We start from the raw sequence: 24,727 nt of genomic DNA, 5'->3' as shown, positions 1-24,727 counted from the left end.
GTTTTATCGGAAGTTCACAGATGTAACGTGGCAACTTAGCTCGTTTTCATATTTTTCGGTCCGAAATTGTAAAATTTTTGTCCATGCCGCGCCACAATTTTTGTACAGGTGGGTCAATGTGCCTTGAACAAAATTTACATATATACAAAAAAATTATTTTATTTATTTTTTAATATTGAAAATTTCTATACCTCTAAGAGTTTATAAAAATATATTTATATATATCCACAGATTATTTTAAATTTTTTTCATCCGTAACCAAATCTTCAGTACCATAAAAAGATTCAAACACATCAAAGTACAAGCAATGCAATGTCCAAGTTAGTGCTATTCCACTGTACATGTGTATATGAATGTATGCATGTATGCGTGTAAAAAATGTCAATTCCAGTTGGTTTTTAACCCTTTTAGCGGACATAGTTTTTTTGCTTTCAGCTGGTTGCAACTGTTAATGAAGCACAATTTTTATGTTTAATCTTTATGAAAGTTACATGTATCGTCGAGAACATGGTTATATGCAGAATTTTAAATTAATTAATATTATTCACCACACAAAATGTACGAGTATTGCTTTATTAAATGCAAACTTATGCGAAAATGTAAATATTTCGCAAACATGGGGTTAATGGTTTCGCGCACGTGCCAATCTGGTGCCGATTCGCAGAAATTGAATAATTTGTGCAGATGGAAGCGGCGAGGGGAAGACGAAAGCAGAACAATCGTATATATGTTTGTACATATGTACATTTATAAATGCATACATACTTACATTTTCATTTGTTTGGCTTTTTGGATGCATGAAAAATTTGGTAGCAGAAATAGGTAATGAAATGAAGTTTACAAATATGTGCTTTATAAATTTAGGTTTATTAATTAATTATTAGATATGTAAGTGACAATGTGGGGGACAAATATGTACATGAGTAGCGAAGCTGCCACCCATCCAATGGCAACTGCTTGCACCACTTTATTAGAAAAGATTTGAAAACTGCATTATTTCCATAAATATTGAAAACATTGAAAAATTTCTTAAATATTTTCGGCTTAGATTAGCGAGATTTTTACTAATTGTTGGTTAAATCCGACGTTTTCAGATTATTAGTATTTTTAAAAAAAGTTTTTAAGTCGAAAACAATTAAGAACTGAATTATTTCCATAAATATCGAAAATATGGAAAAAATTCATACAGACTTTCGACTTAGTTTTGTGAGATCTCTACAAAAAAAAAGGAAAATAATTCTTTTCACAAGTTTTTTTTTTAGTCCAATACCAATACAGTTTTTTACTTGAAAATAACACAAAAATTGGAAAATGTTATATAATATTTTCGATTTATTTTAACGTTGTGTGTACAAATCACCGAGAAGAAATTATTTTTTACCCTAAAAACTCTATTTACAAAAAAAAATCTAATACCAATAAAGTTTTATAATTGAAAATCTAACAAAATATTACAAAAATCAAAAACTTCTATATAACATTTTCGATTTATTTTCACGATATTTGTGGAAATCACCGGGGAAAAGGATTTTGTTTATAAAAAATATTTTCACAAAAAAACACAAACACATGGGACTTTTCTATTTGCAATTATTAATAAAATATCACAAAAATCGGGAATGTTATATACTATTTTCGATTTAATTTCATGTTACTTGTACAAATCATTGAACAAAAATTTAATTTCTTTTACTTGGGTTTTCTATTTGAAAATTTTCCCAAAATATCACAAAAATCTTCAATATTCATGTTTAATTAACATTCCAAATGCTCTCGTGAGATTTAGCTCTGTTAACATTCTTCTTTTCTGCTTTGTATTTTGCTTTCGCTGTTAAGTATTCCAAATATTTGTCGCTCTTAAAATGCGCTTCGCCAGTTTAGTTGGCTCGAAAAATGTGGCATTCACAGTTCTTGGACCTTCTCTATAAATATACGTTCTCTGCAATCTGCTTAATTGTCAGGTGGTTAATATGGCGACGAAAAAGTGACAATGGAACTACCTTGTTTTTTGTATCATGGAACAAACCTTTTTATGGGACCAAATTTCGGACAAAATGCCCCACCGGAAGTACAGTACGGAAGTATAATATCCCAGGACCCTACAAAGGGCTGCATTTTGTATCAGCTATCAGCTGTCAACGACCGTACAATTTTTTTTGCTTATTTACCCAACAATTTTTGCATTTTCTTGTGTATTTGTATTGTAATTTTATAAAAATTGTATTGTCCAAAAACAGCAGAGTTGACAGCAGAAATTAACGAAAGTTACAACAAACGCGAAAAAAGAAGACCAACACGGTGTAAAATTTTCTTTCCTCATTAATAATACGTCGATTACCAGCAATGGCATCAACTGTTACCGACGAAGACGAAGAAAGTTTGCGAAAGCAATGTGAAAATGCTTCATTGGAAGATGCGCCACAATCTGCGAAGAAACAAGATGAAAAGGCAATCCTGCCACCAATTAAAGTAACTATGTCGTTTAATGATTGGAAGCAAATGAAAGATGCAGCGGAAGATCGTAAAACTTCAATAACTCCGATGGGCAGAAACCCTATTGGTCCAAAATGGCATAATCAACGCAATACTAATGGGTCATTAGAAAACTTGCAACAAAATCAAAACAATAACAAGCTTTTCTTTAGAAGTCAGCAACAAAATTTTCCAAATTTCAATGCGTTTTCCCAACGTCAAAATCAACGAAGCGGTCGGAATTTCTTTCAAGATGCCATGATACCACCTATAATGCCCCCCCTTGCACAGCCCCAGTCTTTTGACGAGTTTTTTCAACAGGAGCAATGGTCATCTGGACCCCTAATGCAACCAATGTTTCCACCCATGCCTCGAATGCCTCGTCTAAATCCGCAGGGTTTGCGCATAAACCAATCTGGACACTTTAATAGTCGGTTATCTTCACAAAAGCGTCCCTCAACGCGTGTCAAACCAAGATCAGGACATTCAAATACAACTACGACAGATAAAGTATCACACAAAGAGCATTTATCAAAAATCCTAAAAACACCAATAACCTCAGAAAAAAATACAATACCTAGCCAAGAAGATAAAATGAACCCGCAAATTTATATTCAAAGGCCTCGTAATATTTCGAATAAAAATGACAAACCCAAATCCAATTGGATATTAAAGCCTCAAGCCCCACCACCTATGCAAGCAATAACGCCCGAGTCTCGTGAGGAGAAGCAACGCTTGTGGCGCGAATATCGTCAAGCCATGAAGCCTTTTAAGAATCGCGAGTTTGCAAATGCCAAGAGAGTGGTGCAACGGCTGGGCAAAAAGAAGTATGAAGAATTGGATGAAAAGGAGCGCGAGCGTTTCGACCGTGCGTATGAGGCAGTAAACGCTCATAAAGACATGTTGAATGCACGTGTGTCACAACGGTCGGCACGAGTCGAACAACAAATAAAGTACGTTAAAAATGGCATCAGCAGCGGATCAACTGAAAGTGCAGTTCAACCAAATAAAAGCTCGGGCTGGAATGCTTCAACATATCGGGGTATAGGGAACACTAGTTATACACAGAATGATAACCCATCACTCCGTCCAGCGACCATAATGGGAGGGTTCGTATCTGGTGGTATTTGGAATCCGACAGCAGATTTGGCACAGACAAAATCTTAGACATTTGTGTATGTAGTAATTATCATGATAAAAACATTTAAAAATTTGTTGTGATGGTAATTATAAGAAGATTAATGAATTGTACAAGATTGATTTTAATTAACGTCTGTGTAGTACTATTTTCTTTAGCTATAAATTGCACGAAAAGTGGTTTAATAAATGTAAGTTTTCCTTTAAGCATAAAAAACAACATTTTATTGCCTTTTGCAACAAGAACTTAGATACTTATTAATTTTGGTTTGCATGTTGTGATACCGTCGATTCAACGTTACCGCCGTCTACAGTTTCTCCAAGAAGCTCGCGTCGTTTCGCCTTGCCTCGTAGTATGGCTGCTTTGAAAAGATTACAGTATAATTCAACAGCGGCTGGCGAGTCATCGTTACCTGGCACCGGATATGTGATCAAATTGGGATTGCTATTACTGTCCACAATACCAATAGTGGGTATAGCCATTTTCGCCGCATCACGCACTGCTACATGCTGCGTCAATATATTATTTTGGGTATTCAAAAAGATACACAAATCTGGCAAACGGGTTACTGCTCCAAACTGTACATTAGCATTAGTGAAAATACCCCCTCGCCAGAAACGGGTGTGTGAAAATTCACCCGCTTCCATAGCTTTTTTCTCTACCAGATGTGCATTGAGGGCATTTCGATTAAAAAATAATATAATGCCATCTCGGAAAGCAATATGCGCAGCTATATTCAGAGCATCACGTAGATGTGAAGCTGTTATATCCAAATCAAAGATAAGATGGCCCAGGCGACTGCCATATATGTAGGGGCGCATTCGGTCGTCCAATGATCCCTCTTTATGACCATAGTGTACTCGTGCATTGAAAAGATCACGTACGGTAAACAGGTTATGCACTTGGAAATAGTCGGGGTGCTTCAGAATACGATCCTCGATATCGGCGATGTTTTCAGGTTCTGTGGCGGTTGCATCTGCTGCAGTTTGAGTTTGTTGAAAGCGCTTTGGAATGGCGCAAGCATTGCGCAAGTTTAAAAAACGAGTAGCTATAAATAAAGTATTGTTTAATTCAGCTTTTTAATGTAATTAGTTACAAATTTACCAGATTTTAATGAGTTTTGTAACATCTTGCCCTGTTTCTGCTTATAACCCAACTCGCTGGAAATCACACCGCCTTTGACGCAAAACATCTGTTTAAAAAATAGGTTGCCAGAAGTGTAGTTTTTGTGGAAAAAAGATAAAAAGACCTCACATATACTACGTTTATACGCACGTATTATTTGCAAATAACTAAGTCACGCAAATAAGTATTGATTAGTGGTACTATTTGCAAATAAGCGCAAGACGCCGCCATTATAAGTTGTATTTACTTTTTTGATGATAATTTTTTTGGCTTTTTATAATCAAGACGTTACCATTTTTAACTTTATTTTCTTTTGCGATCGTCATATTATTGCATTTTTATAATCAGGCAATATTAAAAAAGAATTTTTCACCATCGAATATATAGAGCGTTAGGTATTTTAAAATTATTTTTATTTGCAAATAGCTTACTTATGAACGTAGTAACAGGCGTGGTTGATTTTGCTACGAATAGGTAAGAATGAAATGTAACTGGCCATATAAGTTAAATAATAAACAATTTTAAGCAATTATTTACCAAACAATCAATTTATCCTTCTATCACTAAAAGGTGAAATTAGTCAAGAACGCAGAACTTACACTTGAACGCCGTCAGTATACACAGAGTCGATTGCTGGAGCCCTCAGTGGTGCTTACCACACTGTTGTCACTCCACAATTCCTTTTCATAAACTTTCGTTTCAACTACAATTTTTCGTGCTATAATAGATGCTAGCTAAATATAAACTACTTATTTTTCAACAAAAAACCTTATTCTAGTTGCTGCAAGGGGAGTTGTATTCCTTTAAAAGTTTTAAGTAATGCATTTTTTAGTACTTACAGAAGGAAATATTTTTTAATAGCATGGTGCTGTTAATACTTCATAAAAAAAATCTCTGAAAAGTGGCAAAAGTCGCACATAAATTGGGAAAAGGGTAAAAAAATCAAAGTTTTCAAAAATTCGGGTCAAAAACTATTAGCGCTTAAAAACTGCCGCTTTAGGTGCAGAACGGCAACACTGCCCTTGCGAAATATCGACCTACGGTGGATTCAGCCGACCAGCCGATATTGCCCAACAACTATCGATAGCTGCGCCAACTATTATTATAGTGTCATCAATGTTTTTGCATCTCTAATAAATGCAGCAAAACAAACTAGTGGAATTTTGTTGAAAATCAATTTATAAACGACGAATTGGTGTTAAATATTATGTAAAAAGCATATAATTTGTTTTGATGTAATAATAAGTCTTCTCTTACAAGTCCTCAATCCGTTTGGAACTTTCGCGGAGACTTGGAAGCGTTGTTTCGAAGAAAACAAGCATGGATGTCGAACCACCCACAAATTACTCGGACGCAGCGTCCGTGCAATCGAACTCTGAGTACTCAGATGCTGAATGTGAACCTCAATTGGATGACAGTGACTATTTCCACGACACAGAGCGTGAGGCAAGCGAGCCAGGTCCAAGCGTCATAAATGTGATACGTGAAGGTCTTACAGCCAATGGCGAAAGTGACAGTATCAGCAAAAATTCCAATTCCAATGCTCCTCCCAATGTACATAAGTCGACATCCGCCGAATCGCTACCCATCAGCAATAGTACCAGCACCGTATCTGGGGAAATTTCAAGCTCTTTAAGCGCGGTCAATGTGAATGCTGATGAAGACTATGAAGTGCAAGATGACTATATGCATGATAGTGTGTGGTGTGGACAGAAGAAGCACATATTCATTTTAAGCGAGGCAGGAAAACCCATATATTCGTTGCACGGCAATGAAGATAAATTAGCGACACTATTTGGCGTCATACAAGCTTTGGTTAGCTTTGTGCAACATGGTCAAGATGCTATTACGTCCATACATGCGAATGGCATAAAATTTGTATTTCTTACGCGGAATACGCTCATACTGGTCGCTGCGTCGCGCACAAATATGAGTGTGCCACAGCTGCAGCATCAACTGAGGTGAGCGAGAATTACTAAGGAGAAACTAAATATAAATTTAATAATTATTTCAAAATTGTAGTGATGTCTACAATCAGATTTTATCAACACTCACCTACAAACATGTTACGCGCATTTTTGAAAAGCGTAAAAATTTCGATCTACGGCGCTCGCTTGCAGGTAGTGAGCGACTAATATATCATTTGCTCTCAAATGATAGCAGTAATAAGCGCGGTAAGTTTTTCCATTACAATAGGAATTTTAATAACCAAAAAAACAAAATATCTAAAATTATCTTTCCTAATAATAGTGACGAATAATGTATTCACCTTCCTAACGAACTCCATACGTGTAATGCCATTATCTACAACTGTGCGTTCGAATATCGTCAGCGCCATACAAAGCAATTGCTCAAAAATTAAGGATTTAGTATTTGCGGTGCTCATAGCAAATAACAAATTAATTTCGCTGGTGCGCATGAAAAAATATTCTATACATCCAGCAGACTTGCGGTAAGAAAAGGCATACATACCAAAACTTTCAGTTGATTAGCAAACATATTTTCCTCTTCAACTGCAGGTTAATTTTTAATCTTATCGAGTGCTCAGAGTCTTTTAAGGCTTCGGAAAATTGGACACCTATCTGCTTGCCGAAATTCGATATGAATGGTTATTTGTATGCGCATGTTTCGTATCTCACTGATGATTGTCAGGCATGCCTTCTATTACTCTCCGTCGACCCCAATGTGTTCTTCACCCTCTCCGATGCTAAAAGACGTATAACTGAAAAACTTCGTTCTTCGAAATGTCTCGAAGCGATAAGTAAAGAAATTGAGAAACCCACTAATGGTGGTTTAAATTTGACAGCTATTGGCATACCCGAACTACGGCACTTCCTTTATAAACCCAAAGCGGCGGCGCAGCTACTCTGTTCAGAATTGGCGCCTCCTTACTCTACGTTGAGTGAATTTGAACGCTTGGAAGGCATATACTGTGATTTACTGCATCGCATACATAATAGCTCGCGACCGCTAAAGTTAATTTACGAGGTGCACGATCGTGAAGTGGTGCTCGCTTGGGTGACAGCTGCCTATGAGCTTTATGCAGTTTTTGAACCGCTTGTAGATAAGTGCGCGGTCATAAAAAACGTAGACAAGTTGATTAAGTGGATCGAAAAGGAATATGATATATTTTTCATACGAAATCATCCAACTTTCTGAGATTGGTGGTTGCTCCGCCAAATGTTAAGCGCCGAAATGTAGAAAAGGCAATAGTGAAATTACTAAGTAAATAGGTAAATAAACGACGTACTCTTTCCTACACGAATGAAGCGAAATGTGTGTATTATAGAATTGAAAAAAAGAAGAATATTGTAAAAAATATAGCGATTAATGAAGCTGTGTGTGCTCGTTGCATAAGTTTGTAAGTATTATTGGCTTGCGTTAAATTATAACTAAAAAGTTTAAAGTAAATTAAATTGATTACAAGACAGAATAAAAAAATGTTCTTTTATGCCATGCTTAAAAGGTTTTAAAATTAAATCCATATCTACATTTCGGCGTCATCACTGCAAAGGATACAAGTTTTTCCACGACAAACGGGTCTATGCAGCCGTGGCCCGTATTTGAATCCAGCCAAGGATTTTCACTCCATTCATTTTAAAACAACCCGAAACTCGGAGCAATTTATGTATGAGAGTTTTTCCAAAATTTTCTTTTTGATGTAGAAATGCATCTCGATGCTCTATGAGCATTTTCGCATCAAAATGAAAATTTCGAAAAAATGTCGCTCAGATTTTTTTGTTGGTTAGTGCTCGACGTGTAAAAGAGTTATTATTTTCATGGCCACATACATGCATACTAGATTTACTAATTTAAAAATGTTTTTCTTTCTATTAATTAGTTCGCATTTTGTACATTTTGCAGTGCTGATGCTGATTTAATTTTATCATATACATATGTAAATACATAATAGTTAAAAAACGTTGATTGTTTTGTTGCAAAATGATATAATAATCTAAATAAAATAGCCTACAGCAAGCTTACAAGTAAGCAAAGCTATATTAAGCAACATTTACGAATGTTAACAATATAAACGAAATTAAAAATTTTTTAAAAACGCAATGATGTTCATTAAATAGCGTTAAAGTACTCATATTCCATCTACAGTTTGATTTTTCACTCGCTATGCGACTAAAAATTTGGGAACAAATCCTATTTTACATATTTTATTTTGCTTTATTTAACTTAAACGAATTTATTTGTATTTTTTGGTTTTCTTCTCTTCTGAGCATTTAGCGTGGTATTTGATTTTTGAAATCTTTACAGGCATGATTACAATTCAAAACTCTTCATTTTTATTAGAGCGAGACGAGTGGATTTTAAAAATCGAAAACGCACTTGAAAAGTTGAAAATCTCGTAAGCAAGTCAAAACTCAATACCAAGTTTAGGTAAATCAAACAGAATTATGGGTAAGTAATTCTCGAATTTACATACCTAGTACACGTCTTAAAAAAAAAAAACAAATAAATTTTCTCAGAAAACATGTTTTAATGCTGCCTACCATACTACACTCTTTGGTGGCATACCACATTGAACCAGCTGCCAAAAGAAAACTTGTCAAACAAAAGCTTTACACCTTTTCAAAACTTTCCCAGCCGCTATCGAAGCATCCCTTATGTCTCATGGCACTCTTTTTTTGTGCTCTCCATGCTCATAAGAGGGTGGTTTGTAGGATGTTCGAAATTGGAAAGCACAAACACTCGTTGCTTTGTCTGCTCCCGCAGCTGGAACTGCGCAAAATTCCATAGACACATTAGTGTTGTCTCAGTTGAGTTAAGGATATACGCGCGTACGGTTGTCGTAGTTGGCATTTAATAGACGCTGCAGCGTTGAAATTAAAAAAAAAATAATAATAAAGATAAATACAAATTATACACAAGCAAAAAAAGTTTATTTGGCAAATTAAAAATAAATTGTTTATATATTTTAAACAATTGTGTATTTTGATGTGCATTAAAAAGTGTATGCTGCGGTCCACTAAGATGTGTGCATACTTATAGGCGTTGTACAGAAAGTCCTAAGCAACAGCGCGACGTGGGTTAAAAAAAAAAAAAAAAATCCAGCTACCAAATTAAGTATCTACGAAAGTAGACAGCAGACACTGGACTTTGCACCAGCGACGAGTGCACATGCACACTTTGTAAAAAGCAGCACAAAGTCAAAGTGCGAAATAGAATAGCAAAGTTACATACATATATACCGAAAAGTAAAAAATTATTTTAATTAAAAAAAATGAAATTAAGCGCTCATAAGCTGTAGCTTAAAATAGCGTGTCCTCATCACGCCTCGCGTATCCGCTACATAGTACATACTTGCCTATATCCACACAGATGTGTGGCTAAGGTTCACCTCCGATGCGTCGCCACTTTTGCTGCCACCACAATTGCTTAGACACCTCTTCAATCTGGACTTGATGCGTTCATTTTAAGCTGCTTGCTTATGAAAATTTCTTGTGTCTATCTTTGACGCCGCTTCTTCTTTTTTTTGCCACAACTTCTTGGAATGACCATCGTCGTCTATTAGCGCTAATTTTCGAACTTTATGTGCTTCTCTCTTTTTTCGAAATTGCGTGTTGTGCCGCGCGCTTTGTCTCGTTCGTTTGTGGCTGCTTTCTCTGTGCGCCGTGTCGTCGTCGTCGTTCGTCACCGGTTCATGCTTGCTACCTTTTCGATTTTACGCTTCAACGGCGCGCGCCATTCTACTCGACGTACATTTCTAATTTATTACGCGTTGTTGTGGTGCGCTTTAGATTTGCGAATGTACCTGCCTGTACTTTATACATAAATAAATTTATACATTTTCGAGTGTACTCACTAGAATGCCGCGTGTGTTTTACCTATTTCGCTGATTTGCTACTTCCTTTTAGCTTTTTCTTTGATTGTATTTGTACGCGTGTCCTTTTTGGAACATTGTTCGCCTATTCTCCAGCGCCATATCGAATTACATTTCTTCTCTCTTCGTTAAAACGTGGAGTTCAAGTTTGCAGCGCTGACGAGTGTACAACAACAAATTTCCCTTAGAAATACACCTACGGGTGTGCATAAGTGTGTACATTATATTTGAGCTTAAGTTTTCTCACAAGTATTAATGTGTGTGTGCGCGTGTGAAAATACACACATACGCACGCACGCATGCAACCGGATATAAGTGCGCATATGTACAACCGGCTTTATTAGCCCATCGGATGTTGACTTCAGGAAGTGTGAAAGATGCATAATCTGTTTGGATTATGAAACCTGTTAGCCAACTGCGAAGTGCGAAGGAAAAAATAAATGAAAAAAAAGATTAAAAGAGTGTATTTTGTGCGTGTACGACAAACGCATGCTACATTCAAAGATTCAGTGTAATATAATAAAGGCCATATCCTCATTGAAGAGGACTTTTGTGTGAGAATCTCTCATTTTGTGAAAATTGTGAAATTTAATTTAGTGCCAATCACTTTTTGGAGCTTAAGCGTTACCTTTTAAACCGTATACAAGAATTCAGATAGGCTCGGCGATACTCGAGTGCTTTGCAGAGCATTCAATGAAGTTTGTTTAAGGTCGCATATGGCACATTAAAGCAAGAGGTAGGAAATAGACAAGTTATATGTATGTAATATACATACATAACTAAATAATACTATGTACACTTGCGTTACACCACATACGCTACTTTATATTTAAATGTTCGATTTTTGTTTTAATTCAACATAGTCTATAGGTTTCACAGTTTAGGTAGGGTCAGGTTAAGATGGTTGTTCCACTTGGACATTGTAGAGGTTGTATTTTCTGGTATCTTGTAATTTTGAATAATAACCTCCACTCATTCTTTGAAATGCGCGAACCGACGGCTTATATCAATTCCCATTAGTTCCTCAGGGTTGGTTAAGCCATGTTTCGGTCATAAGATCAGATGCGTTTTTGAAGTGAAACTTCTTTAGCGGCGGTAGTGAATTAAAAGCTTAATAGTTTGCTCTGCTCCACTACTCCATGAACTTACAGGTTTTTACACGAACTTGCAGGAAGTTACAGAGAAGTTAGGAGAGTTGTGTAGAGAATGAAGTTTCAAGATTTTACCCGAACTTTTTCGCCTGGTAAAATCCTGAAAAGTGTCAAGCGATCACTGGTTGACGTTTTTACTGGAAAAAAAAGCTTTTTTGTTCCCGTACTTTTTGTTGTTACTCACTTTTTACTCTCACTTCAGCGAGTAATTTTGCTGTTTCGACATTTTTACAGGATTTTACACGAAAAGTATTGGATCAGAGGTAAAAAATCAACATGCGAATTCAACGGAAATGGTGGGTACGGAAATGCCTCCTAAATGTATGCCTTATTATTGATACCGAACTCCTTAAGAATCGTGTTAGACGACTAGGGTAAGATTTAGGATAAATGAATATGTAAATTAAAGAAAGGATAAAGGCTAAAATAAAAACAGCGAAAAAATAAAGGTATCTAAAGATAAGGATGAAAATTAAGCTATATTTACAGAGCAATGTTGGTGATTGTCCTTCAACTCAACACAGCTTTTCGAAAGACAAAAGTCTTTTGTTTGACAATTGTGAATTCTGGAAATTATCCTGAAAGCTCTCTTCTGTCTTTCGAAAGACTTATTGCAAGATCTGCCGACGAGGAGGTCTTAGAGTACAACTCCACAACAAGATTTTCAGGCGTTAGCCGCTTTTCAGGCTTTCAGCTACACAATTCAGCTATTACTGAAAGCCTGAAAAGCTTGTTGTGGATTTGTACTCATAGGATTTGTTTTTTAGCAATAAGTTTTCTAAAACCAAAATGAATTAAAAAAATACGTGAAACTTTTTAAAAGAATAAAAACTAAAAATTTTGTAAAATAAAATTCAATTGAAAAGTGAAACCCTTCAATTAATTAGGTTTCTAAAAATTAAATGAATAATAAAAAAAAAAATATTTTTAAAACAATAGAATCTAAAAATTAAAAAAAAAAAATAAAATAATATCATTAAATTAAAAAAATAACATTTTTCTTTTTAAAGTAACATAATCTTATAATTGAAAACTCATGTTTTGATACAGGACGCTAGAGAAATTAAAAATACACCATTTCGCAAAGGATACAGGTACTTCTTTTATATTCTCTCGTTTATATTCAATGAAAGGAAAACTTGCTAAGTCCAAAAGAGACTCCGAAAATTCGATAAGACCAAAATAGTGCGAAATCATTTAATAAAGATATTGTTGTTGTAAATTCCCCAAAGAGTTTTAGTGGGAGTGTTGCTCTTATTCGTATGGAGTTTTGCTTTGCTTTAAACCGCCAAATTTGGTATACTTGAAACAAATGGCGACAAAAAAAGTTGTTTTCCTCTCTAAAATTTTTAAATTGGGACTTACCAACTTTTCACTCTAATCTAGCGATATACACATAATAAATATTAGATACATGATATAAAAAATTTTATTTTTGAAATAATATCTAACAATTAAAACAAAGTTAAATTAAAGAAGAAAAAAATTAAAAAAAGGTAAAAAAAAAATTTTTCTTCTAAAAGCAATAACATAATAAAATAAGTTTCTAAAAATTTAATGAAATAAAAAAAATATATTTTCCTTTCTAAAACAATATAATCTAAAAATTAAGTTAAAAAGGAAAGAAAAAATTAGTTTAAAAGAGAAAAATTAAATGGATAGGGTGGTGGCTAAATTCCTTTTTAGACAGAGAAGGGGTAAGCTACGAGCCCTGATTGGACTAATTACGGGATAAAGTCCATGTGGATACATTTGTATGTATGTATGTGTGGTCACCATTGCACTATGGGCCAGCAATCGATAAAAAGTGGCCAATATTCGAATTATTATCGGAATGGCTTAAAACTTGCTACAGGGGGTTTTGATGTTAGATTTTAAAAATTCAAAATGCCGGATCCAATATGGAGGACAATATTGTGAAAAGTAAACGGATTGGTTTGAAACTTGTTATTCTATGATTTTTGGCCTCACTGATCACGAATTTGAAGTTAGATTTCAAAAATTCGAAAGGGCAAATCCGATACGACCGGCAAAAAAATACGCCTTTAGTCAGCCTATATAAAATGTACTTTCCGAAGCCCACCAAAAGGAGGCTACACTACGGACTTAGACCACTTTTTTAATTTTTTGGTATATATATTTTTTCTTTTTTGCTTTTGTTTTTATATTCACAATTTTTCTACCTTTTTTGTTATTTTTCATTTTATATATTTTTTTTGAATTACGAATTTAGACTTTTGATTTTGATTTTTATTTTTTGTAATTTTGTTAACTTTTGTTTTTTTATATTTTTTTTACCAATTACGAATTTATACTTCGATTTTGTATATTTCTTTTTATATTTGATTTGTTTTTGTTTATTTATTTTTTATTTTTTAAGTATTTTTTTTTTTATTTCATTAAATTAACGTGGTTGAATGCTTCTCTTAGATAAAATTCAAGTGTGGGTGAATCGTCAGTTATGTCCTCATCATCTCGGAACTTATCTCAGCAACTCGGAAAACTAAAATTTTATGTTTTTCTATGTTTTTTTTTTCTTTCACTGCATCTTATTAATAAAAAACAAAAGACAAGAGGAAAATATTTAATATTTTCTGCAAAGAAAATTGAATTTTACTATACGCCGGACTTGTAAATTTCAAATACAACTATTTTAGTCAAAATAAAATTGTGACCACAAATTGAGGCAATTTCTATAATATTTTACTAACAGTTACCTTGAATACTGTGTATTTTGGCTATCAGCATAAAAAATTAAAATTTTAAAATTGACTTTTGGCCGTTTTTGAATGCCTTCTGGCCCTCAGTACATTGGTGTCATCGACGAATCACATACTATATTTTGCTTGGAGGATGAGGATAGTATAGAGTATTTTCTTTGCGGCGGATCGGCCTTCGCCAGACTGAGCTGGTACATTTTCGGGTCGGATGTATTGAGAATGAAATATAGCTCACAAAAAAATTTCACCGGAAATATCGATTTTTTTTTCGGCGACACCTACATTTTGCGACCCCTACGTTAGGCCAACAAACAATTTTTTTTCGAAATTGCCTTGCAAAAATACTTGTAAGACTCAGGGGCGTACGGTGAACTTTTTTTTCTGGTACAGTCTAGTGTACATACATACATATGTATGTATATTTATCAATTTCCCATCATTACTCAATGTCCTCGTCATTTTGCTGCCATTCGTGGTTCCCCCATAGAATGTTGTTGTCATTTAATAATTGGAAATTAAGCGCTCGCAGTACATTCAGCGCATACACGCAGCTATGTATATACATAATTAGTACATACATACATTCTAGGCATTTTTGTGCGGCTTTTGAAAAGCCAAAGAAAATGTGCGGAAAGTCGTGAATAATGCTCCAATTATAGCAGACTGTTTGTTTGTGCAAGCGCAGGTAGACACGAAAACGTACGCTTATGGCCATATGCCTGAATATTTCTCAATTTAATAATTTCACAATTTCTACCACCTCCCCATTGGACGAGTACACGACGGCTTTGCGCCAGCTTATGCGCCAGTTTTTATGCAGGACTTCCCACCTACTTGCAGTTTATACTTACATACATACATATGTACATATATGTATACTTATGTACATATGTAAATGCCGTGACTGGGGTAACGGCTATGATTATTTCGGTCTGCGCTTTAATGCGCCGCAAATAGTTGACTGGCTTTTCGTGTTGGAATTTATTGGAATTTTATTGGCATTTCCATTTTTCAATTGCGCTTAATCCGTGACCATACATATACATATATGTTTGCACATGCAAGCGTAGATATATGTACATATGTATGTATGTATATGAGGGTGGTCTAAAACAAGTAAAGTCGGAATATTAATGCTCTCACCCCCTAGGATTGTTCTATATCGAGAAAAAGTATACCCATATTTTTTTATTTAGAAATCAAGAAATATTAAGAGGTCGAGAAACTTTTCGTAGAAATGGGATCGAATTCTTGAAAATCAATATTTTTCGTTCGGAAAACTCTGGTTCTCTTCAGGATACTTCCGATAACATTACCCAATTTTTTATTTAACCAATTTTTAATACTAAAGATTTTGTATTTATCCCCCCGTTGCATTTACTGGGGGTTTTGGCGGACCTATAAAATATAGTTACTATGAAAAATTTGTTAGCCAAATAATTGGGTATTATTAATTGGGTATTATTATTACTAGGAACCTCCTGAAGAGAAACAAAGTTTTCCGATCGAATTATATTGCCTTTCAGGAATTGTATACCATTTCTACGAAAAAAAATACATTGGCACTTTAAGCGCTTTGAGCGACCTCTAAATTTTTTTTGATTTCAAAATAAAAAAATAGGGGTGGTGAGAGCATACAAATTCTGACTTTACTCCCCCCAAATGCAGTTTTGGACCACCCTAATGTATACATACATAAGTACATATGTGGTGTAAAGATGTATGTATGCTCCGTGGCGTACGAAAAAGATGAACGAACCAAAAAATTTCATAAAAAAGTTGGGAAATGCCTTCATTGACTGAGTCATGACGGAATGATTTATAAGCACATAGGCATTTTTATTGCCCCCCGCGAAGCCCCGTTGAGTCATTCGTCGTAAATATGTACTTGTGTATATCTCTGGTCCTCTGCATTAAAGACATAACTCAAAACTTAAAAAAAACTCCTAAGCACTTGCCATTAATACTTGTTTAATCCATGTATAATCCTTACAAAATCTTTAATCTGACCGCTTTATAAAGATTTAGTTAGGATTAGATATCGTTTAGACAAGGATTATATACATGGTTCAGTAGGGGGTTTTTGAGCTTTCAGTTGTGTCGTTATTGCAAAGGACTATCGATATGTATGCTATTTTACGTATATATTAGGGTAGTCCTCATATGTAGGAAGCAAATTTTTACATAAGATTTCTTAAGCCCCAATCCTTACGTCGATGCTATTATAGTCGAAGATATGACATATAAACCGATTGGAGTCGGTTAAGGTGTGCCTCACAGCGGTCAAAGCTCAGATTACCCTTTGAAGATGTCTTAACCGACGAAAATCGGTACCAGAATTTAGATATCTTCGCCTTTATTAGTATCGATTTTGGGTATCAAATGAAAAAAAAAATTGTTTGAGTCTCTATAGAGGAATCTGAACTTATATGTGATATGTGTGATTTTGTAGGGACCAGCCTAGTGTATACATACTAGGGATGTTGCGAATGCGGCTGTCAAGTATGTTTTAGAAACAATTCGACTTTAGCATAACGGCGAGATCGTCGTTTAAACAGCGCTAACAAACCCAACCAGATGTGTCAGGTTTTCTAAAGCTTTTTAAAAATAATTCTTCATTCTCATTCTATTGGCAGAATTTGGGGAATCTGTAACTTCATCAGCGTTTTTCGATTTTAGTTTTTGTAATTCATTTTTAATACTTTCTTCTGCGACTGGTTTGAAAAATTTGTGCTTATAGCGAGCTAAATAGGTGGATATGGAAAATAAATTATTATTTTCCAGGAATGAAAATTTTTAACAAAATTGTGTTTTCAAAGTCGCGGCTGCCAGCCGAATCGGATCAGAATATTGTTTTTTTTTTTTTTAAAAAAGCGCCCTGTTTTTTTTATAAGCATACGATCATATTTTTATCATGGTAAATACGAATATGCTATAAAATTTATAGTTTGACAGTTGACAGGTGAAATCAAATGCACATTTAAAAAAAAAAAACTTTTTAAAAATGCCACTCAATATGCTTTTAAAGGTGCTGGCCACGAATTTTGTGCAAAATTAAAGATTTGACAGTTGACAACTGACAAATGGACTGTCAATTCTAAAAATAAGCAAATCTTTTTTAAAATGCCACTCATTAGGTTTGGAGGCATGTTGTTCATGAATTTTATGTCAAATTAAAAGTTAGACAGTCGACAGTTGTCAATTCTAAAAATAAGAAAAACTTTTTTTTTAAAATGGATGAATTCTTAATCATATACTTTTTCAGTTGACAACAGTCAAGTCAACTATCATTTTCCCTAATAATACGAAAAATTTAAAATTCGCACTTTTTTACTGACTATAATGTAATAGGAGTATTCAGGTGTTAATGCGAAATGCAATTGCAATGGTGCGAAATGTGAAAATACAGAATTTTATCAACAACAAACAGCCGAAAACCTCGCATCAGTCATTGAATTTTCTTATGATTGGTAAAGAGTGAAATGCAATGACTGATGCGAGATTTTCAGCTGTGTTTCTGTTGACGAAGCTTCGCAATTTCGCATTTCGCACCAGTGCAATGCATTTCGCATTAACGCCTGAATACCCCTAATACTAGTACCTTAGTAAAATTCCTTTGCATTTTTTTGTATAAATAACATTTCATTGTTATGGAAAGGAGCAATTATTTTATTTAAAATTTTGAATTCGTACCACCGTTCGACAATCAATTCTACACACAAAAATATATAATATAATATTCGCGAAAAAGGGGCCAAATATTATTAAAACTGTGTTTTTAGTTTTTCTCTCTCTCTGATGTTCCGATTTTTTGAAATTTCAAAGATGTTATTGATTGAAAAAAAGTATTTAAAAAATTCACTGCAATGTAGAATGGCCATATGGGTATCAACTAAAAAAAATAATAATTTCATTTTTTTTACACAAGGACGAATAGGTATTGAAAATCTTATTTAAAAAATTGATTAATTATTTTAGAAATAAATACATACCAAAGACTACTATATGTATCCTCGATTTTCTTCCTTCTAACTTTGTTAGCTTAAATCAATGAAAAAAAACCAAACATATTAATTTTACATAATTTTCTCTTTAATGTGGCACCCATATTTTTACTCTACATTGCACTGAATTTTTCGATACATAGCTTTGCGTTGGCATTGGTGGCTGAATTTTAAGATATGCCTTTTTTATATTATAGTGTTTACATACTACATACATACAAAGGATTACCCCTTCCTTCCTTTTGAGTTTCCTCTAGAAGCATTTTCTTCCCTCTAAAGCTTACCCCTGAATATTTTGTCGCTCTATATTTACCCCTAGGGCAGTCAGAAATCGGTCGCATTGGCCGATTGAGCAAAGCGCTGGCATACAATTCGAGCGATTCGTGGTTGGAGTCCTCAGGCAACGGATTTTTTCTTCTTTTTTAAAATTTATTTATTTGTATTTTCATTTATTTTTGCTTGTACATATATATATATATATTTTAATTTCATTTAATTTTTAGAAACTTCTTTATTTTTTCTTTTAATTTATTTTTTTAATACAACTTTTAGATTTTGTTGTCTTCAAAAGAAAAAAATATTTTTTTTTTGTGATATTTAATTTTTAAGAAACTAATTTTATTAATTTTTCCGTTTTTAATTTATTTTCTTTAAATTTTTAGTGTTTATTGTTAAAAAAATATATACATACATACTTATACATATAGTTTTTAATTTCACTTAATTTAGATCTGTATAATCTTCCAACAGACACAAATTATGTTTAAAAACAATCCCATCCACATCCTCTCAGTGCAAAAAGGAAACACAATTTTTAACCGACTTCAAAAAAAGGAGGATGTTATCAATTCGTCGGAATATTTTTTTTTTTATGTATGTATCGATAGACATGTGTGCATACATATGTCTAATATGTATAATATTCGTATGTTAAATAATATAAGCACAATAAGAACAAAAGCGTTAAGATGAAAAGTCATATTTCGGAGCAATGCGAAAGCCAGAAAATCTAATTTGCTAGAAACTTTTATCCATCTCTATGCAAATAAGGAATTGTGCACGAGTTGTCAACAAATAAAAATCGACCCGAAGAAATGACCTAAAGCCATGATATACTACATATGTATGTATATTGGAAAGGGGTGGGTAGTAAAATGAGAACGCATTCCAACACATACATGCGCACAAATTTGAAAAAAAAAATACATGAGCTAAACAAAAATATTACGCAAATAGCGGTCAGAATATTGAGTTATATCAGCACTACAAAACGGTCGTTAAAACACACACATGCATACATATCTTCATACTAAACTTGTGTGCAAAATTATACACACATACATATGTTCATGTATATATACATAATATGTTCATATATATAGGCATCTACAATGTATATTTATTTAGCATACTAATCATCGCATGTCGTCGGTTCCTCCATGAGCTATTTCAGGTAGGCGAACATTTTCATCTAACAATTTTAGACCGTAAAACCATTTTCGCTATACATACATGTGCATAACGCATTAGCATATCCTTAAACATATGTACATATGTCTGTGCTTACATATGTACATACACATAATAAATTTATATGCATACACTACACACCTGTCATTGTGGCATGCAACTTTTCTAGAGTCTACTACAAAAGGACACGCGTGTAAAAATATACTTGTAAAGAAATCCAAATATGTTTTCACACGACACATAATACATATACGAGTAGGTAATAATAATAAAATTACGCATAAAAGACGGTGTGACGTGAAATTTCGAGTGCAACACACTTAACGGTTATAAAAGATATGAGTAGGCATATTTGTGTAAACGAGTAGCTACATACATACATACATATGTATGCATACTACTACTAAAAAGCTTCTTGTATATATGTATTAGGGTAGCCAACACATTTTTGAGAATTCTCCGATTTCGATAATGAAATTCCCCGAATTTTCCCGAAATTTCGTAAAATTTCCCACCCATTGATATCTCCTTAGTTACAAAAAAAAACACAAAAATTGAATGTATTTTGTTTATTTTATTAATATAGGTATTCGTAAACCAAACCAAACTTTTATAAAGTTAGTTAACAAATAAATAATAAAAAGTGTTTATATAATACTTACGTACATACACTGGTCGAAAAAATTTTAGTTGCACCAAGTATTTTTATGGAGTTATTTTTTTTTATAAAAAATATAGTTCATTCTTTAACAAATACCATATAAATTGAAGCTTGAAACTTTGTGCAATAAATATTTGAAAAAAATTCAACAAAGTTTCCTAAAAATTTCGAGCTTATTAATTCGATTTTCTAGAAAGGTTTTGAGTATGCCGTTTTGTAGCCCACTCAATTCTATTATAATAAAGTGCCAGTTTCAAGTGTCTAAAATTTTTCGTTTTAGAATTTTTTTGCCCCACGAGTTGGCTTCCCTGATATGTATGTATGTAAGTATGTACGTACAAACCCACTTGTTTTTTCAATATATGTACATACTCGTAGTTATATAGTAAATATCTACTACACCATAAAGTAGCAACGTCAGATGACGTGAAAAGTATAAAAATAGCAAACGTAAGCAAGCTTACGTATGTATGTATTTGTTAAATTATACACATTGCTAGGACTAAGAGGAACATCCTTGTAATATTAGCGATGAAAAAGTTTGTGAGTGAGTATGTTTGTTGCTCTTTCCTGCTAAACCGGCTGGGCGTATGTATGTATGTATACAAAAAAAAAAAATTGGCATATATATAGGTTATAACCTGGATTTATATATGTATTTAGGAATATTTTCTGAAGAGAATTGGCCACTTTTTTCAAAAGTTATCACCAACTAAATAGTAAGTTAAATAAAATATTATATTTGCTTTAGAGAGGGTTGCCACCTACTTAAAAAGTTGAAATAAATTTAAATAATAAGTAAATTGAAACATTTTCATATACATTGGTGACACCATCGAAAATAGTTTAAGCAGGCGTTATTTATTTATTTACACTTTTGAAGAATGTTGCCGATTTTTACTAATTCAAAAGCAATTAAATTTGACAATTGAAATTATGCATTTTAATAATATACATCTAATGAGCTGTTGCCGTGCCCAAGGGTTACTGAATGCTGTTTGCGGATGTGAGATCGTTACACAATTTTACACTTCTTTTTTATGCACACATAACCCCACCCTTCATATAGTCATCTAAAAAGTAAGTTCATATTTACATAAACATAGAGTCGAAGCAGTTTCGAAGTTTCTAAATATCACGACTCTAGCGCCATCTATTGGTTCCAAGTTTCTCAGAATAGTTTCTTATCATGAAATTAATAGGTACCTATTATGAATTTCTACCATATCTAACGATAATGCGGATTCTCTAAATATCTCGACGCTAGCGCCATCTGTCGGCATATTTTTTGCGAAAAAAAAAAACGTTTACCATGAAAATAATATGATTATGGATTTGAACATGACCGGAGAATTATTAATACGGGGTTTCAAAATATTTCGAAAAAATATTAAGATTAACGTGAGCTGGACATATTTGAAAATAAAATTGGATTAAAAAATAATTTTTTATAAAAAACGCCTCAACATAAAAGTGTTTAAAAATTGCATCAACGGAATCAAAATAAAGAAATTTTTGTAGATATTTTCAAATCGCTCTAGCTCACGTAAATCTTAATATTTTTCCGAAATATTTAGAAAGAAGTCTTAAAATATAATAAATTGTATAAATCCGGTGGAAAAACCGCAACTTTTGTTTTGGTGATACGCCCTGACGTACATATGTATACTAGAGTGGTCCTTACATTACAAAATTTATATGTGATATCTTCGTTTATGGTAGTATCGATTTTGGGTATTAGATGAAAAAAAGTAATATTAATTCTTTGAGTCTCTTTGCCCCCATGTGCGACACGCCTTAACCGATTCCAATCGAGACCAAAATTTATATGTGATATGGTATTACCGATTGTGACCGTGGTATTACCGGTTGAGAGGGCAAGACTGAAAAAAAATCGTTCATTTGCTTGGACCAACCGTAATAAAACATTTGCCGACCCTATTAACGAGAACACTTAACAAATATTTACATTTCCGTAAACCCATTATGTACTTATTTGAAAAATTAAATATTCAATAAAAAATGCGGACATAAACGTATCCTTTGTTAAGTAAATATGCACAAACAAATCCATTTGCAACGAAAGGAAATCGATTTGCGAGCAAAATAAACTGTAAGTAACTATAAGGAGGTTCCAGCTACGTTGCTTCTCCTTGTGCTTTGTACAAAATGCAAACTTATTTCATCAATATGTAGTAAACAGACTTCAATCAGTTCGGTAGTCAGCTAGTCTGTTACATTTACATACAAAAAAAAAAGACATCCTGCGTGGAAAGCTAAAAACTCCAATATACCAAATCAATATTGAAGAAAATCTCTGCTCACTAACACAGTTGTCTTTGTATTCAATCGCTTCTTTGCGAAACACAATTTCCTATGCTTTGTTGCTGCCTTTTCATTGTTTGAAGCTTAGCAAAGCAGCAAAAAGTGTGAGCGCTTAGTTTACCCACTTCCGTAGTAGTACTTTGCGGGGGGATTTTCTTACTCCTACTGCTACTCCTACTACATCTATCAGCTGTTCGTATTCTGTTCCCCAATCACTATGGTTTCTTTCTTTTTTATGTTTGTATGTATGTACTTAAATATGCACATAGCTCGCCACTGCCACTGCCAGTTTTTCCATGTCAATGCGCATTAATGAGCCACAATTTGTGTGTTTGGCAATGTGGCTGGGTTTTAGCTGCAGGCAGCGTGTGATTGCTTAAGTTATTGATATTAGAGCTGGCTTTTATTTTTGTTTGATTTTATTGTAGTTTATTGAGTTGATTTTCTTGATTGACTTTGCTTCTTTGCTGATATTTTGAATGCGCCAATGTCTGTGAATATTGAAATTAAGTCGAAGTAAGCTGAATACTACTTATCACCAAGAGAACACACATTGCGCGGCAGACAAGGGTTGATAGAAATGGTTTCCTTTCGTGCATACGCCTGTAAGTGAATATCCAATTTTTAATTCCATCTGGCCTGCTGACGAATATTATTGGGAATTTATACCACAAACTCACCAAGAATTTGCGCTTTTTTATATGAACAAAAGGATCTTAGAAGCAAAGGCTGAAGTACAGGCTCGGGCTATTTTTAATAGGTTCTTAATAGGAAAAACCTATGAGTCTTTCCTCCAGAATTCATCATCTCACTTCAGCTTTCTCCAAAAGGGGTGTTAAACCGTTATGTCAGATCCCCAGTTGTGAGCACGTTAAATTGTTTCTTAGGGAATTTTTTAAGTTGTGAGCAGACGTATAACTTTGGCCCGCGAAGGTCTGAAATCCTGTTGAATCTTACTATACAAGTTGTCCTCGGAAAGAGCCAATATAGTGTCATGCCAGTCCGTTGAGTAGGTAGTGGGATTGTATCCAAGAAGAGAAAAGTTCTTCGTCCAAAGTATTTTTGAGATGTGGAAGGAACACTTTTAGTCGCTTTTGAATGCCGACATCGGTGGTGTGTTTTATGAAGAAGAATCTATACCAATGCACTATGGGTAACTTTGATCAGTTTTTGTGACAAAAAAGGCAACCTTTTATTTGAGTTCTTTGTATTTGATAAAGACAACTTCAAACCCAATAACGTTGTCTTTTGGTTTTGTAAAAAAAAAAAAACGAACTACAGCTACTTAGCATTTTTTTTAGAGTGTAGTCTCCGCTTTTGAATGACAATTCACTGTAGCTGACATCCAGTCGGTTATTAAATTACTAAATTTTCTTTATCAGACTTATCATGAGTTTAATTTTCCAGAACCGGTTCACTTTTTACTTTTCGATTCCATGAATTTAATGGAAAGACGTGTTTCAAGAGCAGTGAAGTTACGCAAAAAAAAAAAAAGTTTTATAAATTCTAAACCCGACGAGATAAGAAAATGGCGTAGATATATTTGAGATCAGCGTTCCCAAAACCCATTGATTGATACGAAATAAAAAGTTCTTTTTGCTGAATTAAAGGCTCTTTTCCTAGTTTATGTAAAATTTAAAAAATTTGCGTATGTTTCTGCAAAATTTATTTATAATTTTTTTAATTATTTTTATGAAATTTTTTCGAAAGAAAAATTTGCAAAAACTATATATTTTTTCTTTGACACTATTTTTACAAGAAAATAGTCACTTTGAACTACAATCGAGCTGAATCCCTAGTAGCTAACCTTTTTTTTGGAGATATGATT

General features: G+C 33.7%; 4 protein-coding genes across 15 annotated transcripts in view; 3 read left to right on the top strand and 1 right to left on the bottom strand.

The window, feature by feature from the left end:
• Positions 1 to 2,129: 2,129 nt before the first annotated feature.
• Positions 2,130 to 3,693, top strand: LOC108374853 (uncharacterized). The gene has a single exon (XM_017630891.1). It carries the CDS (start codon positions 2,344 to 2,346, stop codon positions 3,637 to 3,639), a length of 1,296 nt encoding a protein of 431 aa, XP_017486380.1. The 5' UTR covers positions 2,130 to 2,343; the 3' UTR covers positions 3,640 to 3,693.
• Positions 3,694 to 3,714: 21 nt separating this feature from the next.
• mRpS2 (mitochondrial ribosomal protein S2) lies at positions 3,715 to 4,802 on the bottom strand. Its single transcript, XM_017630901.1, has 2 exons — positions 4,715 to 4,802; positions 3,715 to 4,658 (listed from the first exon to the last, which is right to left on the bottom strand). Exons 1-2 carry the CDS (start codon positions 4,800 to 4,802, stop codon positions 3,868 to 3,870), a joined length of 879 nt encoding a protein of 292 aa, XP_017486390.1. The 3' UTR covers positions 3,715 to 3,867.
• An 877-nt stretch (positions 4,803 to 5,679) lies between these two features.
• Positions 5,680 to 9,245, top strand: Mon1 (vacuolar fusion protein MON1 homolog). 3 transcript variants are annotated; one of them, XR_001849086.1, is made up of 6 exons: positions 5,680 to 6,696; positions 6,758 to 6,909; positions 6,986 to 7,187; positions 7,255 to 7,968; positions 9,002 to 9,145; positions 9,214 to 9,245. XR_001849086.1 is itself a non-coding variant. In XM_017630847.1 (4 exons), exons 1-4 carry the CDS (start codon positions 6,056 to 6,058, stop codon positions 7,892 to 7,894), a joined length of 1,635 nt encoding a protein of 544 aa, XP_017486336.1. In that variant the 5' UTR covers positions 5,680 to 6,055; the 3' UTR covers positions 7,895 to 8,962. The 3 variants fall into 3 exon arrangements, 1 of the variants encoding a protein (XP_017486336.1); XR_001849085.1 differs by having other exon boundaries at positions 5,680 to 5,944; positions 5,996 to 6,696; positions 9,002 to 9,244; XM_017630847.1 differs by lacking the exons at positions 9,002 to 9,145; positions 9,214 to 9,245 and having other exon boundaries at positions 7,255 to 8,962.
• A 77-nt stretch (positions 9,246 to 9,322) lies between these two features.
• The window catches only part of smog (G-protein coupled receptor 158 smog), a 119,951-nt gene continuing 104,546 nt past the window's right edge, over positions 9,323 to 24,727 (top strand). For 2 of the 10 annotated variants that reach the window (XM_017630825.1, XM_017630810.1), the window contains exons 1-2: positions 9,324 to 9,942; positions 10,603 to 11,304. The gene's annotated coding sequence lies outside the window, so the exon portion shown is untranslated. Of the gene's footprint in view, positions 9,943 to 10,602; positions 11,327 to 24,727 lie in introns of all 10 variants that reach the window. The other 8 variants (XM_017630768.1, XM_017630775.1, XM_017630750.1 and 5 more) reach the window with 8 other exon arrangements.

Source organism: Rhagoletis zephyria, unplaced genomic scaffold (genome assembly GCF_001687245.7).
Source record: "Rhagoletis zephyria isolate East Lansing unplaced genomic scaffold, Rhagoletis_zephyria_1.1 Rzeph_scaffold_00091, whole genome shotgun sequence".
NCBI classification, from domain to species: Eukaryota; Metazoa; Arthropoda; class Insecta; order Diptera; family Tephritidae; genus Rhagoletis; species Rhagoletis zephyria.
Note: the sequence above shows the minus strand (reverse complement) of the source record. Positions and strands in the feature narration are given on the sequence as shown.

Excerpts from the sequence above, each read along its gene's own strand:
- LOC108374853 (XM_017630891.1), top strand. The coding sequence starts at position 2,344 with ATGGCATCAACTGTTACCGACGAAGACGAAGAAAGTTTGCGAAAGCAA.
- mRpS2 (XM_017630901.1), bottom strand. The coding sequence starts at position 4,802 with ATGTTTTGCGTCAAAGGCGGTGTGATTTCCAGCGAGTTGGGTTATAAG. Across the intron at positions 4,659-4,714 it reads ACAAAACTCATTAAAATCTG|CTACTCGTTTTTTAAACTTG; the intron begins GTAAATTTGTAA and ends CTTTATTTATAG.
- Mon1 (XM_017630847.1), top strand. The coding sequence starts at position 6,056 with ATGGATGTCGAACCACCCACAAATTACTCGGACGCAGCGTCCGTGCAA. Across the intron at positions 6,697-6,757 it reads CAGCTGCAGCATCAACTGAG|TGATGTCTACAATCAGATTT; the intron begins GTGAGCGAGAAT and ends TCAAAATTGTAG. Across the intron at positions 7,188-7,254 it reads ATACATCCAGCAGACTTGCG|GTTAATTTTTAATCTTATCG; the intron begins GTAAGAAAAGGC and ends CTTCAACTGCAG.